Source organism: Convolutriloba macropyga, chromosome 2 (assembly GCF_964194025.1).
Source record: "Convolutriloba macropyga chromosome 2, txConMacr16.3, whole genome shotgun sequence".
Lineage (NCBI taxonomy): Eukaryota > Metazoa > Xenacoelomorpha > Acoela > Convolutidae > Convolutriloba > Convolutriloba macropyga.
In genome coordinates, this window is record NC_134469.1 from 66,794,289 (window position 1) to 66,811,110 (window position 16,822).

Sequence of the window (16,822 nt, forward strand, 5' to 3'; positions counted from 1 at the left end):
ACCTGACGTTGTCGGTTTAACTTTGACAGCGTGTGGTACCTTTTTCGCAAAACGCTGATTCAGGACTCGAGGCATTAGATATTGTCCCTGAAGATTGTCTTTATTGACAATCCCAACAAAGTTGCCTGTCCTCTCCGCAACTTATGACTCACTTGTTCTTTTTGAATTCTTTTTAAGCAAAGGTAGCAATTCCTGCATTCATCGGCGTCAAACAGAATCAGTGTAGTCTTCGGCTCGAGTAAACGGTTTTTAATGACCGAAATCATTCGGTGCCGCAATATACCGTAAGTTGAGGCTCCTATTTCCCCATAAGAAGTGATTTGGTGCTGAGGACTTCGTTTGACTTATTTAAGAATTCCGAGGACTAAACATATTTCTTGAGTAGCGAAAGGACTGTTATTTAACGCCTGTTCTACTGAGCATAACTTGGTTAAGAGCACTTACTGGGCTATTCGGCTTTAAAAACTCCTGAAGATTGCGTAAAGTAGGCTTAAAACTTCTAACATGACGCTTGCACACACCTCTGTGATGAGTGCAGGAGTTTTTATGGGTAGCAGTTCACCTAGTGTTAATAACAGCATTTCGTTTACGACACAATACTCGTTTTATTCTTATAATCTTGACGCAGATCTCAGTGTGGTTATCTTGTTTTTCTGTATCATTGCACGTAAGTGTTCTTTACCTTGTGTCGATCTTTTTTATGTCCTCGAATCGAATGCATTAGCTGGGCCTAATAATGGTTTTCTCTTGGTTTTTATTTTGTCAAAATTTTTGTTATCACCATATGGCGTCACAATCACTTTCAATCTTTTTTTTCATGCAATTTTAGCTGAATTGCGTGCGTGACGTAATTTTCACTCTTAGGAGCGAATTTTTTGTTCATTCGCGTGATTAAGTTTCAGGTTACCTGTTAATTGCTCTCAAAAATGACTACCTCACTAGGCAAGTGAGTGCGGGTCACTCCATTTGAGGGTTATCTGAGAGCAGCTATTAGAAGCATCTATAAGTTTGTGGATTCTTAGTCAAAATGTAACCTCTCAGCAATTAATAAAAAGCCTTTTTTCGTCTTCCTTTTACTATCTCGATCTACGAAGCTATTGCAGCTATATACCGGCAATATGTCACCAATGTTGATTAATTGCTCTGGGACTGATTTTGACTGAGATCTGTTTGAGAAATGAGCCGTCGCGTCCTGCCTAAATTTAGGGATACGTAAAGTTTTGAACTCTCTGATAGTCGTGTAGATAAACTTTGAGAATAAATATCAATTGAGTTTGAGTGAATGTATACCAAGTGAGGGAAACTCACTTTAATGTTCATCGAAACACAAGTCAAATGTTCCGTGTGGATAGCTGTGGATGTTCTGATTTCTTGATTAAATTCAAAAATCCAAGTGCTGCATCTGAACCGTTATCCGCACAAAAAATATAGGGCGTTATTGTGGCAACGAGGTTTACAATTAGTCTGGTCAAAGTACCTGACGTTGTCGTTTTAACTTTGACAGCGTGTGGTACCTTTTTCGCAAAACGCTGATTCAGGACTCGAGGCATTAGATATTGTCCTTGAAGATTGTCTTTATTAACAATCCCAACAAAGTTGCCTGTCCTCTCCGCAATTTATGACTCACTTGTTCTTTTTGAATTCTTTGTAAGCAAAGGTAGCGATTCCTGCAGCCATCGGCGTCAAACAGAATCAGTGTAGTCTTCGGCTCGAGTATACGGTTTTTAATGACCGAAGTCATTCGGTGCCGCTATATACCGTAAGTTGAGGCTCATTTTTGTTCATTCGCGTGATTAAGTTTCAGGTTACCTGTTAATTGCTCTCAAAAATGACTACCTCACTAGGCAAGTGAGTGCGGGTCACTCCATTTGAGGGTTATCTGAGAGCAGCTATTAGAAGCATCTATAAGTTTGTGGATTCTTAGTCAAAATGTAACCTCTCAGCAATTAATAAAAAGCCTTTTTTCGTCTTCCTTTTACTATCTCGATCTACGAAGCTATTGCAGCTATATACCGGCAATATGTCACCAATGTTGATTAATTGCTCTGGGACTGATTTTGACTGAGATCTGTTTGAGAAATGAGCCGTCGCGTCCTGCCTAAATTTAGGGATACGTAAAAGTTTTGAACTCTCTGATAGTCGTGTAGATAAACTTTGAGAATAAATATCAATTGAGTTTGAGTGAATGTATACCAAGTGAGGGAAACTCACTTTTATGTTCATCGAAACACTCAAATATTCCGTGTGGATAGCTGTGGATGTTCTGATTTCGTGATTAAAGTCAAAAATCCAAGTGCTGCATCTGAACCGTTATCCGCACAAAAAATATAGGGCGTTAATTTGGCAACGAGGTTTACAATTAGTCTGGTCAAAGTACCTGACGTTGTCGTTTTAACTTTGACAGCGTGTGGTACCTTTTTCGCAAAACGCGGATTCAGGACTCAAGGCATTAGATAGTGTCCTTGAAGATTGTCTTTATTAACAATCCAACGAACTTTCCTCTCCTCTCCGCAATTTATGACTCTTGTTCTTTTTGAATTCTTTGTAAGCAAAGGTAGCAATTCCTGCAGTCATCGGCATCAAACAGAATCAGTGTAGTCTTCGCTTCGAGTATACGGTTTTTAATGACCGAAGTCATTCGGTGCCGCAATATACCGTAAGTTGAGGCTCCTATTTCCCCATAAGAAGTGATTTGGTGCTGAGGACTTCGTTTGACTTATTTAAGAATTCCGAGGACTGTACATATTTCTTGAGTAGCGAAAGGACTGTTATTTAACGCCTGTTCTACTGAGCATAAATTTTTTAAGAGCACTTACTGTGCTATTCGACTTTAAAAACTCCTGAAGAATACGTAAAATAGGCTTAACGTTTCTAACATGACGCTTGTACACACCTCTGTGATGAGTGCAGGAGTTTTTATGGACAGCAGTTCACCTAGTGTTGTTAACAGCATTTCGTTTACGACACAATACTCGTTTTATTCTTATAGTCTTGACGCAGATCTCAGTGTGGTTATCTTATTTTTCTGTATCATTGCACGTAGGTGTTCTTTACCTTGTGTCGATCTTTTTGATGTCCTCGAATCGAATGCATTAGCTGGGCCTAGTAATGGCTTTCTCTTGGTTTTTTATTTTGTCAAAATTTTTGTTATCACCAATGGCGTCACAATCACTTTCAATCTATTTTTTCATGCAATTTTAGCTGAATTGCGTGCGTGACGTAATTTTCACTCTTATTGGAGCGAATTTTTTGTTCATTTGCGTGATTAAGTTTCTGGTTACCTGTTAATTGCTCTCAAAAATGACTACCTCACTAGTCAAGTGAGTGCGCGTCACTCCATTTGAGGGTTATCTGAGAGCAGCTATTAGAAGCATCTATAAGTTTGAGGATTCTTAGTCAAAATCTAACCTCTCAGCAATTAATAAAAAGCCTTTTTTCGTCTTCCTTTTACTATCGCGATCTACGAAGCTATTGCAGCTATTTACCGGCAATATGTCACCAATGTTGATTAATTGCTCTGGGACTGATTTTGACTGAGATCTGTTTGAGAAATGAGCCGAATTTAGTCTTGTCTGAATTTAGGGATACGTAAAAGTTTTGAACTCTCTGATAGTCGTGTAGATAAACTTTGAGAATAAATATCAATTGGATTTGAGTGAATGTATACCAAGTGAGGGAAACTCACTTTAATGTTCATCGAAACACAAGACAAATGTTCCGTGTGGATAGCTGTGGATGTTCTGATTTCTTGATTAAATTCAAAAATCCAAGTGCTGCATCTGAACCGTTATCCGCACAAAAAATATAGGGCGTTATTGTGGCAACGAGGTTTACAATTAGTCTGGTCAAAGTACCTGACGTTGTCGTTTTAACTTTGACAGCGTGTGGTACCTTTTTCGCAAAACGCTGATTCAGGACTCGAGGCATTAGATATTGTCCTTGAAGATTGTCTTTATTAACAATCCCAACAAAGTTGCCTGTCCTCTCCGCAATTTATGACTCACTTGTTCTTTTTGAATTCTTTGTAAGCAAAGGTAGCGATTCCTGCAGCCATCGGCGTCAAACAGAATCAGTGTGGTCTTCGGCTCGAGTATACGGTTTTTAATGACCGAAGTCATTCGGTGCCGCTATATACCGTAAGTTGAGGCTCCTATTTCCCCATAAGAAGTGATTTGGTGCTGAGGACTTCGTTTGACTTATTTAAGAATTCCGAGGACTAAACATATTTCTTGAGTAGCGAAAGGACTGTTATTTAACGCCTGTTCTACTGAGCATATCTTGGTTAAGAGCACTTACTGGGCTATTCGGCTTTAAAAACTCCTGAAGATTGCGTAAAGTAGGCTTAAAACTTCTAACAAGACGCTTGCTCACACCTCCGTGATGAGGTACAGGAGTTTGTATGGACAACAGTTCACCTGGTAGGTCTTCCATCATTGTCTAATCATTATCAGCGTTTCGATTTCGACACAATACTCAATTGATTCGTATAATCTTGACGCAGATCTCAATCTGGTTATCTAATATTACTGAGGTATCATTGCCCGTAAGTGTTCACCTTTGTGGCGATGTTTTTGATTTTTTTTCCAAACATGTAAATTAATAATATAACCGAAAGGTTAAAGTTTACATGCCTTCAGAATAATCACGAATATTTGTTGAAATAATCAAAATTATACATCAAACTTCTGGTTATTAATTGATGTTACCCATTAAGCAGTTCGTTCTACTATATAAAAAACTAAGACACGAATGAGCCTAACTGTCTATCTATTGGAAAATTTTCATGCTGACGTTGCAAAAACTCCTTTGAAAAATTTCCTTTGAAAAGAATTTTCTTTTGATGTCCATGAATCGAACGAAGCTTGATCGCAGCTTGACTGATTATACCTCGGACATCTGATTATACCTCCGGGCCCAGCAAAGTGGGCATCACGAGATTTTACTTCTCCTTTATCAGTTGCTTTTTCTAATTCCTTTTGTATCTGCTGGACTCATACTCAGTTGGAAACTACTTTTTTGTCTAAATCTAGAGCCAGTTACTACCTCATAGACTTACATCAAGTTTTTCCTCTTGCGCCATTATTGGCAGGGTTATCATGTCTATGAACGTGATACCACTGATCAACCAAGTAATATCAAAGATATAGGCCACGCAATTTGCTAGAAAGATGGATTGTTTCTCAAGTGACTGTAATCACTGGACAACAGTAGTATTTTGTTTCCACCTGAAGATTAGCTGAACGTTAATTATGAGATTGTTCTTGAATTCATTGAGGCTAATACTTGATCTACAAGTAAAGAGGCTTGTCGTTCTAACTTTGTTAGTATTTCTAATTAAGGAATCTAAGTTTGTCTTGTTCTAACTCATAACCACTCGTAGTTTGTCGAAATTCCTGTAGTTTCATCGGTTGATAGTTATTTGTTCTCTGTGAGGTCTTATTGGTTATATCGTGCCAATTTATAACACCAGTCTCTTAGGTGAAGGAGCATTCAAGCTGATATTGCAAAGTTTTTTCGGCAGTGGATTGAAGATTGAAGCTTAGTGCAAAGCCTGTTCTTTGATTGTTGTGATTCCGTTATTCTTTGGTTATTTTTTCTAGGGCGTGGCTTAAAGAGATTAGCACCTAATATAAGCACCATAGGATTTAAAAGGGTTCTCTTATAAAAGAGGTGCGGAAATTTCCGAGAACTTTTGGACTGGCGGTAAGTTCCTTCACTGTTTTAAAGCTACCAAGAAATTAGCCCAAGATCTAAGATATCCACTCTGAACATTGTAGGTTTTTGTGCAGTGGGACAAAATGTTTGACTGATCTGTTTTCCGTCCAGGCCGGCTTTGACAGTGTTTTGGGCTCATAATTGTGTACTCTTGTGCTCATGTAAATAAACTTTCAGGATGAATATCAGTTGAATTGAAGTATACCAATTGTTCCAAAGTGCAATTTCAGATGGTTTAGTCAGCTCATGTATCCTGAGAACGTTTTTGCAGGAAGTTAAGTAACTTCAGAAAACGTGATTTTTATTGCCACTGAAACACAAAAGTCAAATAATCGATGTGGGTAGCTTTTCCGGAAGTTCAAATTTCCTACTTAAATTCAAAATTATTTTGTTTCATTTGAAACACAAACGAAGTTTGTAGCAATTATATTAGTCGTACCATACTTTTTATTAAAATTTTCCGTCCTAGCGACTTTCCGTCTGATGGCCGTTTTCTCTTGGATAGTTTTGATTTAGGCACGCTTAGTTCAGATTTAATATTGAACAACTCGTCGAGTCGTTTCCGGTACTCCACCGGATGCTTTTATGTGATTTTTTACGTGAACGATTTTTCGTCTCACCGTTTTACTTTTCGTCCTCAAAAACAGGATAAACAGGTACAGCCCGGACGGCATTAAGTAGCTGAACATTTCTTTTAGAGCTTTACTAGTCTCTAAGTGTGCGATTCACCGAACTTGTTGAACAGTTGAGGAGACATAAATGCATGGTTCTTAGCGGGATCCTCCCCCTATCACGTCCACCCCCACTTCAAGCCCATCTACGCATTGCACCCCCTCTCTGTTTAGCTTAAGGAAGCCTCTATAAGGCCAGCTAGCTATTGCAGAATGCCAACCACTTCCCAGTCGTATGAGAGTTCGCCCGGCGGTAGTCGATTATGTTTATTAGTTTTAGGAGGCTAACTTCAAGAGGGATCGAACCACAAGTGGTCGAAAGAAAACTGATTCCTTTAAATAAATGTCTTTAGATATGCTATGATTTAACCAACAACTGAGCTCTGCGATATTTAGTTAGCTTCTATTATGAGGTTCTTGCGTCCTCTCTGCTCGTTTTGCAAGACAAGAGCTCTTCACCTTCGTGGACTCACAGATAACGGATCAAAGAGTGCAGCTCCCATTCCTCAGCACCTAATTACGGACTTTGACTTCCAAATAACCGAAGATCAGTTCAAAGCTCTCTCTGAGAGATACTTGAGCTCCCTGGCCGATCACTTGGATTCTTTGGCCTCTCGCGGTGCTATTGACAACGACGAATTTGATGTAGAGCACAGTGGAGATGTCCTCACTGTGAATACAGGTGTCAAAGACATGAAATACGTTATAAATAGACAGGTATGTTAAATGTATTAAGTACAGGGTTAGAACGTTAAGTGCTCCAACCCTCAAGTGTACTGTTAAGAAGTGTTGCCGATTTATTTTGTTGACGCAACTTTGCCTATCTGTTGCATGCAAAAATAATCACCGAAGACGCTGTTGGACCTCTGACAATTTTTCGTATATGTTGATTTTGATATCAGAATTTTGCGTCGGAGCTACTGATCTTCAACTCTCTATTTAGCTGTTTACCGAAAGAAGTCAATTGTAGAGCTTTCATTTTTTCGGCACATCAGGTGGCCGAGAACGCTCTTTACTATTTTTTTGATGCTCTCATGGTGGGCTAAAAACGGTAGCTAGATTTAAAGATGAATCACATGTGACAACTAATACGCGTTTTTTCTTTGCCAATTTTTCACTTTTTGTTTATACTCCTTTGAAAGTAGGCAACTTTTTGTAGCTCCCAGAGTTAGATAATTTGGATTTTCAAATTTTAACATTTTATATCGTTAGGGGGGTTATAATGAGAATTTTGGAAATGTATCCTGGAATGGAAGAATCCAGAACAGGCCGCTGAATGGTGTATCCACTGTGAAATGCGTCCTACTTTTCAAAAAGGCTTAAAAATAGTTATGCTTTCTTTGAACTTGGAAACAGTAACTGATATTTGAATGAACTATCAGTTACATGGTTTTGGATTTTAAAAATCTCAGCTGTGCTTTGTTGTAGTCGGCAGTTGTGAAAATGATTGCTCTTTGTGATGAAAACTTGTCACTTTTAAACAAATTGAATGATGGCGACCATAAATTTTAAAAGTTGTCAGATTTTGTGATCTTATACCGAAACGTTCAACCCCAATTTTTTAAATTGCACTGAGTGTATAATTTTGAGTTACCTTCAAAAAAATTGGTCCGCCAGTTGTTGTTTAGAAATATTTGCGATCAGCTGCATCGAGTTTAAAGGTAAGAATTTGTTAAGGGAAATCTTTATAAGTCCTTTCCGCAATTTGGAAGCTCCATTGTAAGTTTTCAAAACTCTCTTTCATCTACTTCTCCAAAGCGATGGATTTTTGATTTCATTGGATTTTATTTTTACATAAACAATTATATTGGGTAACTTCTTGAATGATTCTGCTTTTGCTGTTTCCGCTGTGCATGCTTAGACATCTTCCATTTTTATGACGTTAACCATCTTTAATAGCGTTACGTTTGATGCGATCTGAATATTGCTAGTTAATGAACTCGAACGTTATACAAAAACATACTTTTCAATGCAATTTTAATTGTTTAGCATTTAAAGTGCTTGAATAGAGTTAGTTTTAATAGCAGCCGTCAGCTTCTCGAAGGATATTTTTTAGACGCTCTCCCTTTTTACGTCTCAAAGACGAGTTGTTTTAAAACCGTATGTAAATTTAATTGGTCACGACAAAAATTTGACTTTGGCGAATGAAGTTAGAGAGTTCGGGAATGAGATTGGTGATTGTGTTTCCTATCCCTTTTTAATGATAGCGAGAAAAGTGGGTGTAAAAAAGTTGCTCCAAGCGAGAAAATTTTTTTGATTACGTGAGGCTTTGGAGTTTTTGTGTTCCCTCTATGAAATCTATATTTTGCCTTTTGACGGTTTTTTGAATTTTTCTATTGTCTTCTCTGTTCCTCGAGGAATAATTTTTCTGATTTCATTGTTAATTACTAATCTTTTTACTGTTGATGTTTTCAAGAGGAGGCATTTGAATGGTGAAAAGCTGGGTTTTCACTGAAATAATTGAAACAACTTTCATAATTTTTCCTATCAGTCTTTTTGATTTTGACTTTGTTTCTTATTAATAGCCGCCCTCATCTTCTCAGCCGGCTATTATAGCGCTCCTATTTTTTTTTTACTTCGTCGAATAAAAAAATGTTTCGCTTTACCTCATTTTGCCGCTTTTTCAACATTTTGCGTGATATCTTTTTGACTTCTCTAGGCTAGTTTCTCTCTTCTCTCATTCTGCTAAAAGTGATTTTGAACATCAGTTGCTCAGCAAAGCAATTCAAAATGAACAGAGTCAGTATAAAAAAATTGAAGTCAGAAGTAGAAACGGGATAAACCCATAAAGCCCAATTTTAGATGCCCGCTATTTGAACGTCGTTCCTATAAGTCTTAGTTACCACCTCTAATGCTTATTGGTATTGATAATAGCCCCTGTAGCCCCTCTCTAAGAAACAGAAGTATGTTCAACTACGAAATGCCATCAAAATAAATCGGACTTAAAAAATATTTTTGTACAAAAATCTTTTTTTTTTTCAATATCTTCTATTCTTTCAATCCCAATCATGCTTATTGGAATCAACGGCGGCTATTTTCCGGCAATCTGCCGGGTATGTTTGTTTTTGTCGAGTGTTGGGTGGTCACCATTAGGATAGAAATCATTTGAATAATGTAACAAGATGATAAGTTTTAATTCCTCATTTCTTCTTTAACCTCCAGTTTTCTATGTATGCACTGTTCATTGCTCCCTTTATCATAGGGCAATGGATCACTTAACAAAAACTCGATGTATAAGCACATCTTTTGCGAGTAATTGTTGCATGTTGCGAAAAACTATTGGTAACGTGATATCAATATTTGTTTTTCTTGATTCAATTATATTCAATTATATATCCGTTTTTTGTGTCAAAACTATTATACTTAAGTTACTGGTTTATTTGGATAGGTAAAAAAACTACTGAATTTTGAATTTTTTCTTCATTTTGTTTACCCGGTTTTTAATGTATGTGTTTCTAATTGCTTCTTTTTTAATTGCTCTTGAAAGAAGTTCATAACAATTATTGTAAACGTGTCTGTCTTTTTTATGCAAAATTTTCGATTGACAGTTTTGACTATTCGAGTGACTGTTACGCCCTTGACTTTTTGCGTTTCGCGTGATCTATATCACAATTTCAAGCAGCTGAACGCAATTGGCGGCAATGTAATACAAAGTCAAATGAAAATTGCTCCGAAACTGGTGCCATTTCTTACTTTAAATCTTAATAGTGGTATATGTTAACCTCTAATGTGGTTATTTGAAGCCCAATAATGAACTTCTTAGTCCCATTTAGGCTCCCCCTCCCCCCGACTGAAGCAGGCTGCAATTGATTAGAGCTCCCACTAGTCGTTCGAGAGCAGTTCTTCCGACGTTTAGTCGGTTATGTTTCATTTGGTAGTAGTTCACTTTTCAGAAATTGTATTGATTGTCAGATCTTTTAAGAGTGATTGTTATTTAGTTGCGACTTAGGAAGATGTATCACCAACATGAAGTCATAAATTGAAAAATGTAAATCCTTGTGTGTACTATGTTTAATTTCTGTTTCGAGATCAGATCAGAATATTTATGTAACTACGCTTTTTAACTTGGCAATTTTTTTTACAGGTCAAAGAACTTGGATTGTAATAGAATGATGTCGTTTTAAGATCGCTTCAAAATTCGTTGGCGACATTTAGATGTCAATGAAAAGTCAATTACAGTCTTGATGTCAAGCTGTAGCACTATTTTCCATACTACCTTAAAAGTGGAATGAGAAATTAATTTTTGATCTAAATTTAAGGTTCTGTCGAATGAACTTTTTTGCATGTGTAGCAGTTTGAATTCTGTTGTCAGTGTTTTTTCACTGCTATTAATATGTTGTACATGTTCTAATTGCAACTGCCTGATTCCTTCAAATGACAGCTAATGTTTCATATGACTTTTTATTTACGCTTTTTGTTGTTGCAAAATGTTAATGAATTTTTGTTTTTTGCCCGTATTTTTTATATCGTTGTTTTATAATATTATTGTTGTTTTATCAATTAGACTGATAAGTGACAGGTCATCGGTTGCTAATTTTTCATATGAAAATTTGATTGTTACCAAATTTTTCTGAGTTCTTTTTGCTGATTATGTCCTATCACTTTGTCGTTAATCACAGGTCTCTGCGGTTTCAATGAGGCATTATTAAGCGTTTCAGTTCAAAGCTGATGGTTTCTATGTCTTTGACTCTTGTTGTTTTCGAAAATTTGTTAGCAAAGTTATGACTGCACCTTTTTTGTTTTTCATTGTTTATGAGGCGTAGTTGAATCAAAATAATGGTTCATTGGTTTGTTTGCTAATACTATTCGTTTTCAAGAGAGATAAACTGTTTAATAGCCGCCCTCATCTTCTCAGCCGGCTATTATAGCGCTCCTATTTTTTTTACTTTGTCAAACTTCGCTTTACCCATTTTGCCGCTTTTTCGACACTTTGCGTGGAATCTTTTTGACTTCTCTAGGCTAGTTTCGCTCTTTGTCATTCTGCTCAAAGTCCTTTTAAACAGCAGCTGCTCAGCAAAGCAATTCAAAGTGAAGAGAGTCAGCATAAAAAATCAAAGCCTGAAATAGAAACGGGATAAACCCATAAAGCCCAGTTTTAGATGCCCGGTACTTGAACTTTGTTCTCATAAGTTTTAGTTACTATCTATAATGCTTATTGGTATTGATACTAGACCCTGTAGCCTCTCACTGAGAGACAGGAGTATGTTCAATTACGAAATGACATCAACATAAATCGGACTTAAAAATGTTTTTATACAAAAATCAATTTTTGTTGATATTTTCTTTTCAATCCCAATAGAGTTATGGGAATCAACGACGGCTATTTTCTGGCAATCTGCCGGGTGTGTTTGTTGAATTTTACCCGCATTTCTATTTAGTTTGGTTTTCTTATGATTGAGTCTCAATCATCACAGTTTTCGTTGCTTGTTAATGAAGCATACATGAAATAAATTAATCGTTTGATTTCAAACGAAAATGGTTCCATAACTTTGAGGCTAATTGTTCGCCTAAATAGTAGCGAATTTTTGAGCTTAGCCCGTTTTTTTGTTCATTTGCACAGGTCTGTCAAGTTGCTTGAGAGACCTGTGCATCAGGTCTTTCCATGATGCACAGGTCTCTCAAGTTTCTAATGAAGCACAATTGAATCTATTTAAACGTTTTTGTTCAAATATATAGGTTTCTATAATTTTGACATTCATTGTTTTCCAAAGTAGTAGCCCATTTTTATTGGTCTTCTTGTTATCTTATCACTTATTGTCATCTATCACAGGTCACATCGGTTCGTAGCGAGGCAGAATTGTACTGTTTAGTTAACAACAGTAGTTATAGACTTTGGCAATATTAGTCCCAAAACTTTGAATGTTGCGCCTTTTTGTTGCTTTTATTGTGGTCTTACTTTTTTTCTGAATAATAATAGTTCTCATTGGCCTTCTAGTGCAGCGTATTTGGTTAAATTGTTCAGCTGATTTATTAGCCGATGCTTAATTGACTTTTTATGAGTTTTTGAATTTTGCCATTATTTGTCCTTTTGTCCCTCTTTAACCACTTGGCATTAATAAAAGATTTTTTATGTTTGTTCTTACTACTTTGAAGCAACTAATTTTTAAAAAGATTCGAATTTTCGTGTGGTCCTTCTTTCTTGAGATCCGCATTGCTGTTGTATGGTAAACGCACCAGGAGGAGGTGTAGTGTCAATAGTGTCAACAATTCTTGTTTTTTTATTACAATTATACGAGGGAAAGAATTGTTAATTGTTTCTATTTTTTTGCGTTATTTCTCCGCATTTATGAGCGTCTGCTTTGTTGACTGTCATAATGTGATGTTTCTGGGAAAGTGGAGATTTTCAGTACATAATTTATTTATTTCATTGGGTTGTAATTCAGTACTTGCTATGTTTTTCTAGTTCGTTTTTATCTTTTCTACTTTTTTACATGAGTCACCAGATTCGCGTTTGACTTCTGGCGTATCTCACCCACTGTTGCAATTAAACGGAATTGAGAATTCATTGAGCAGAGATACGCGAATACATTCAAGGTCAAATGGCGAAAATGATAGAAACTGTATCAACCAGTAAAGCCTTGTCTCGCACGTTTAACACAATTACCTTGTGCACTAAATTATCGAAGCGCCTTAGACTGTACTTCTGGTCGGAATTAGTATTACGCTTACAGTCTGCAATTTTAGAGACTGAATTCACTATATTTGTTGAGTCGAATATATCTACGGACCAAATTAGAAGACTTCACCACATAGAAAAAGGATCTATTGCCCCCTCACAAACTAAGTTGGCTAACCCTAAGCTTGTTGGGCATAACTTACCGCCTTCAGGCGCATGTGCTTTTTTTCCGAAGCAACGTGCTATATATGCGACGTGAGATAATTTGTAAGTAATCTGCGTAAAAACACTGTGATTGTTTAAATGGATATTTGGCCTTCAGGGTAAAAGTTTCAAGAATTTTAGTAAGGATTTTCTTTTTGTTTAGTTTGTTTGATTATTTCAGAACTTTTGGGACTGTTTGTCTTTTTGTAAAGCATTGTTCAATTGATCGGCTGCAAAACTCACTTCCTCACTCTCAAATTGATTTTTCTTTATTTTAATTCAAGGAAAAAAGTCAAATGAGCATGTGTCACTCTAATTGAAGGTTATCTGAGAAGGTCCAATAGAAGCAGAAATTAGTTATTCAGATTCTCAATCGAAATATAACATCTCAACATTTAATGAAAAGAAAATCTGGATTTTTTCCGTTTGTGCCCCCAGTACGTTATGCTCTACCCAATTACAGCACTTGCTATTACATAGGAAATCATTATGTAAAAATGTGGCACTTGCGTTGGAGGGATCAAATATTATGCACCCACTAAGCTGAGGAGTGGGGCACAAACAAAAAAAATTCGAAACTTTTTCTATCTTATTAAGACTACCGATCTAAAAAGCTTATTGTGGCTATTTTCTGGCATACTGTCAGCTATGTTTGATTTTTCTTAATGCACTCGCTGGGGTCAACAGTGGCTGTTTTCCGGCAATTCGCTGGAGAAGTTATTTTAAGTAAATTGGCTACTTTTTAGCAGGACTATTGAGACCGTTTAGTGCAGATTTTGAACACGTTATAGCAAGTTACTATGTAAAAATAAACACGTATACCGGGAGGCTTAAATTCTACATGCCCTCTAAGCCGTGGAGGTGGGAGAAATAATTAATCGCAAATGATTCTGTTGTCTTTCTATCAATTGTTTATTAGTGCTTATGAAACGGTCTCTTACTGCATTCATTAGTCAGTGTTATAATTTTACATCTCGGTGACACACCTTGATCATCTAGATATCAATTGTCGAATGTTCCAATTCCCAACATTTACAAGAATCTGCTTGTTTTCTCAGACCCCTAATCGGCAGATGTGGCTTTCGTCTCCTCTCTCTGGACCCTTCAGGTACGATTACACGAGTGACAATAGGAGTTGGACCTACAGACGGACAGGGGAGAAGATGATCACACTTCTTGATAGAGAATTCACTAGCCTTTACACACAAGACTGCGCCTTCGAACAGTTCGAAACTGACTTTTTCGCAACTTTTAAATTGTAATTAGGTGCTTCGTAAATTAGATAAGATTAGTTTCATATTTTCAAGTTTTTATTTCCAGACCGAGCTTGCTACAATTTCTTAAACCAGAGGATAGCATACTAGCCTGACATACAGGTTTCTTTAAATAAAGAATCCCATCGCGTCAGTTTGTGATTGCCTGAGATAACAAAGCCTCTCCTAAAACCTTTTGCAGTGAGACAGGTATGATCTTAGCACCTAATCATTAATTAAATCGAAGCATATAAAATTTTGTCAACTGGAAACATAACAGCGTCTCTTTACGAAACCAATGAAATACTTTTTTTAACAATGCTATCGTTGTCCTCAAAATTAATCTTTTTCAACTTTTCAAATTTCAACTTTTCAAAATTTTAAACTTAACAAAACCAGCTAGTAGCGCAAACTTATCGTAACTTTCTACGACTTTATACGATTGTTTAATAAGCACAAAATAAGATTGGTTAATATGCCCAAAACAAGATTGGTTAATATGCCCAAAACAGTAGATTCTACGATCTCAAAGGTTAATTAAAGTAACTTAGTTTTTGTTGGAGGTTCATGCAAGGGCAAGAAATTAAAGCGACAAATTAGTCCATGAAAATTGACTTTGTTGTGAAGTTGATAAAGGCTTACCTATATATCTTAAAATCCGAGGACTTCTGCTGGCTCAACTTGACGTATACAAATGACAACGGCTCGTTTCCTTGGCTAGCCTAGTGGGAATTGTGTGAAAGGTGTGTTAAATTTCTTCAGGTAAGCATGATGAATAAAAAAAATATAAAACAATAAACAGAACACGGAAAAATTAAAAAATTCGCTGGGCGTGGGTGGGGCTCGAACCCACTCCTGTTGCTGTTCTGGTTCTTCTAGGTCATAGGTCACTGCACTAAGTGGATTTTTGTAGCTGGAGTTTTTTTTCGTTTCACTGCTTCGTTTTTTCAATGTTCGTCGCGAATTTAAACTGGAGATCGACAAAATGATTTGAACGGTTTCGAACCGAAGTTCCCAGTTATGATGTACTAGAAGACCGCGCTAAGTCGTACGATGCTACAAATATTCAGCTTTCCGTTCAAATTTATTAGCTTTCCGCTTGATGCAATTGTAGTTGGGGTTGAGATCGCTTTATTTTCAATTATTCCTGCTTCGATGTAGAAATCATAATAAGGAGAAAAAAAGGAACGGTTTAGATTAATAAAGAGAATACGAAAAATAATAAAGAAAAGCGTTTCTGACTCGAAAAAGCACTGAAAAAAGTTTTAAAAAAATGTTAATTAGTAAACAATTTCTTAGCAAGTTTTAAGGTTTCTCTATTCATTGCCAGTCTCATTGATTATCGTTTCAAAATGAAAATCAAGAAATTCGTTGAAAATACAAAGCAGGGCTTCATTTTTTTTATCCTTTGTTGGAAGCCGAGCAATTGTTATTTGTCGCATATTGGTTTTCAAAAAAGAGTTTAATTATTCTCAATTTTATTACTAAAGATAGGTACCATTTTCGATCGGCGTGTAAGGAACTTAAATTATGCCGATGCGCTGATTGTACTATTTAACTATATTCATGGGTCGGAGCTCCCTTCTTGATCGGCTGCCAATTGTTTAACATTTCATAAGGAGTTGCCTTGCCGTTTTTGCATAGCCAGCAGTTTCCCCATGAGATTTCGCTTTTAATAGGATTTTCCGAGAAAAAATTTACAGTAATTAATGCTCATTTAGAGTTCCATGTTTTATAATAGGAACAGACTTTTCGGAGAATTTTGGAACGTGACAGTTCTGTTCTGGTTCTTCTAGGTCATAGGTCACTGCACTAAGTGGATTTTTGTAGCTGGAGTTTTTTTCGTTTCACTGCTTCGTTTTCAGGGTAGAGTGGTGAATCGTGTAATAAGACTGGTGAAGGCGCTAAGAGAACCACTCATTCTTTATGCTCTGGGAATATCCCAGCACGAAAAACCGCGAAATCTCGGCAGATGAATAATAATTATTACGAAAAATTGCACAAAAAGAAAACCAACAGAGGATTAATATATTATAAACTTCTTTTGAAAGCAATTTACCAAGCATTGGCGCAAAACATCTTCATCTAAAATTTTGGCGGTTTTTCCAGCTTTTCCAGCCTACACAGAGGTTCGAAACCGGATGCGAAAGTTTTTTTTGGCAAGAATTGCGGTGATAATCAAAATTTCTCAGCAAAAATCAACGCTGAGAACTGTACATCTCACAAAATTTTACGGTTTTTACAGTGATACATACAGTTAAAAACAAAGATGAGCTCTTGGTAGAAAAAAAGGACATGTTAAGTAAGATTGTCAATTGAGAACACTGATAAAACGCAGCAGTCATCCAAAAACAGAAAAATTT

General features: G+C 36.6%; 2 protein-coding genes across 2 annotated transcripts in view; one reads left to right on the forward strand and one right to left on the reverse strand.

The window, feature by feature from the left end:
• The window catches only part of LOC142334628 (nucleolysin TIAR-like), a 210,302-nt gene that overhangs the window by 104,275 nt on the left and 89,205 nt on the right, over positions 1–16,822 (reverse strand). The window lies entirely within an intron of this gene.
• On the forward strand, positions 6,721–14,512 carry LOC142335413 (frataxin, mitochondrial-like). The gene is made up of 2 exons (XM_075383892.1): positions 6,721–7,103; positions 14,265–14,512. Exons 1-2 carry the CDS (start codon positions 6,795–6,797, stop codon positions 14,466–14,468), a joined length of 513 nt encoding a protein of 170 aa, XP_075240007.1. The 5' UTR covers positions 6,721–6,794; the 3' UTR covers positions 14,469–14,512.

Coding starts and splice junctions, on each gene's coding strand:
- LOC142335413 (XM_075383892.1), top strand. CDS start 6,795: ATGAGGTTCTTGCGTCCTCTCTGCTCGTTTTGCAAGACAAGAGCTCTT. Junction 7,104..14,264: donor AATACGTTATAAATAGACAG/GTATGTTAAATG, acceptor TTGTTTTCTCAG/ACCCCTAATCGGCAGATGTG.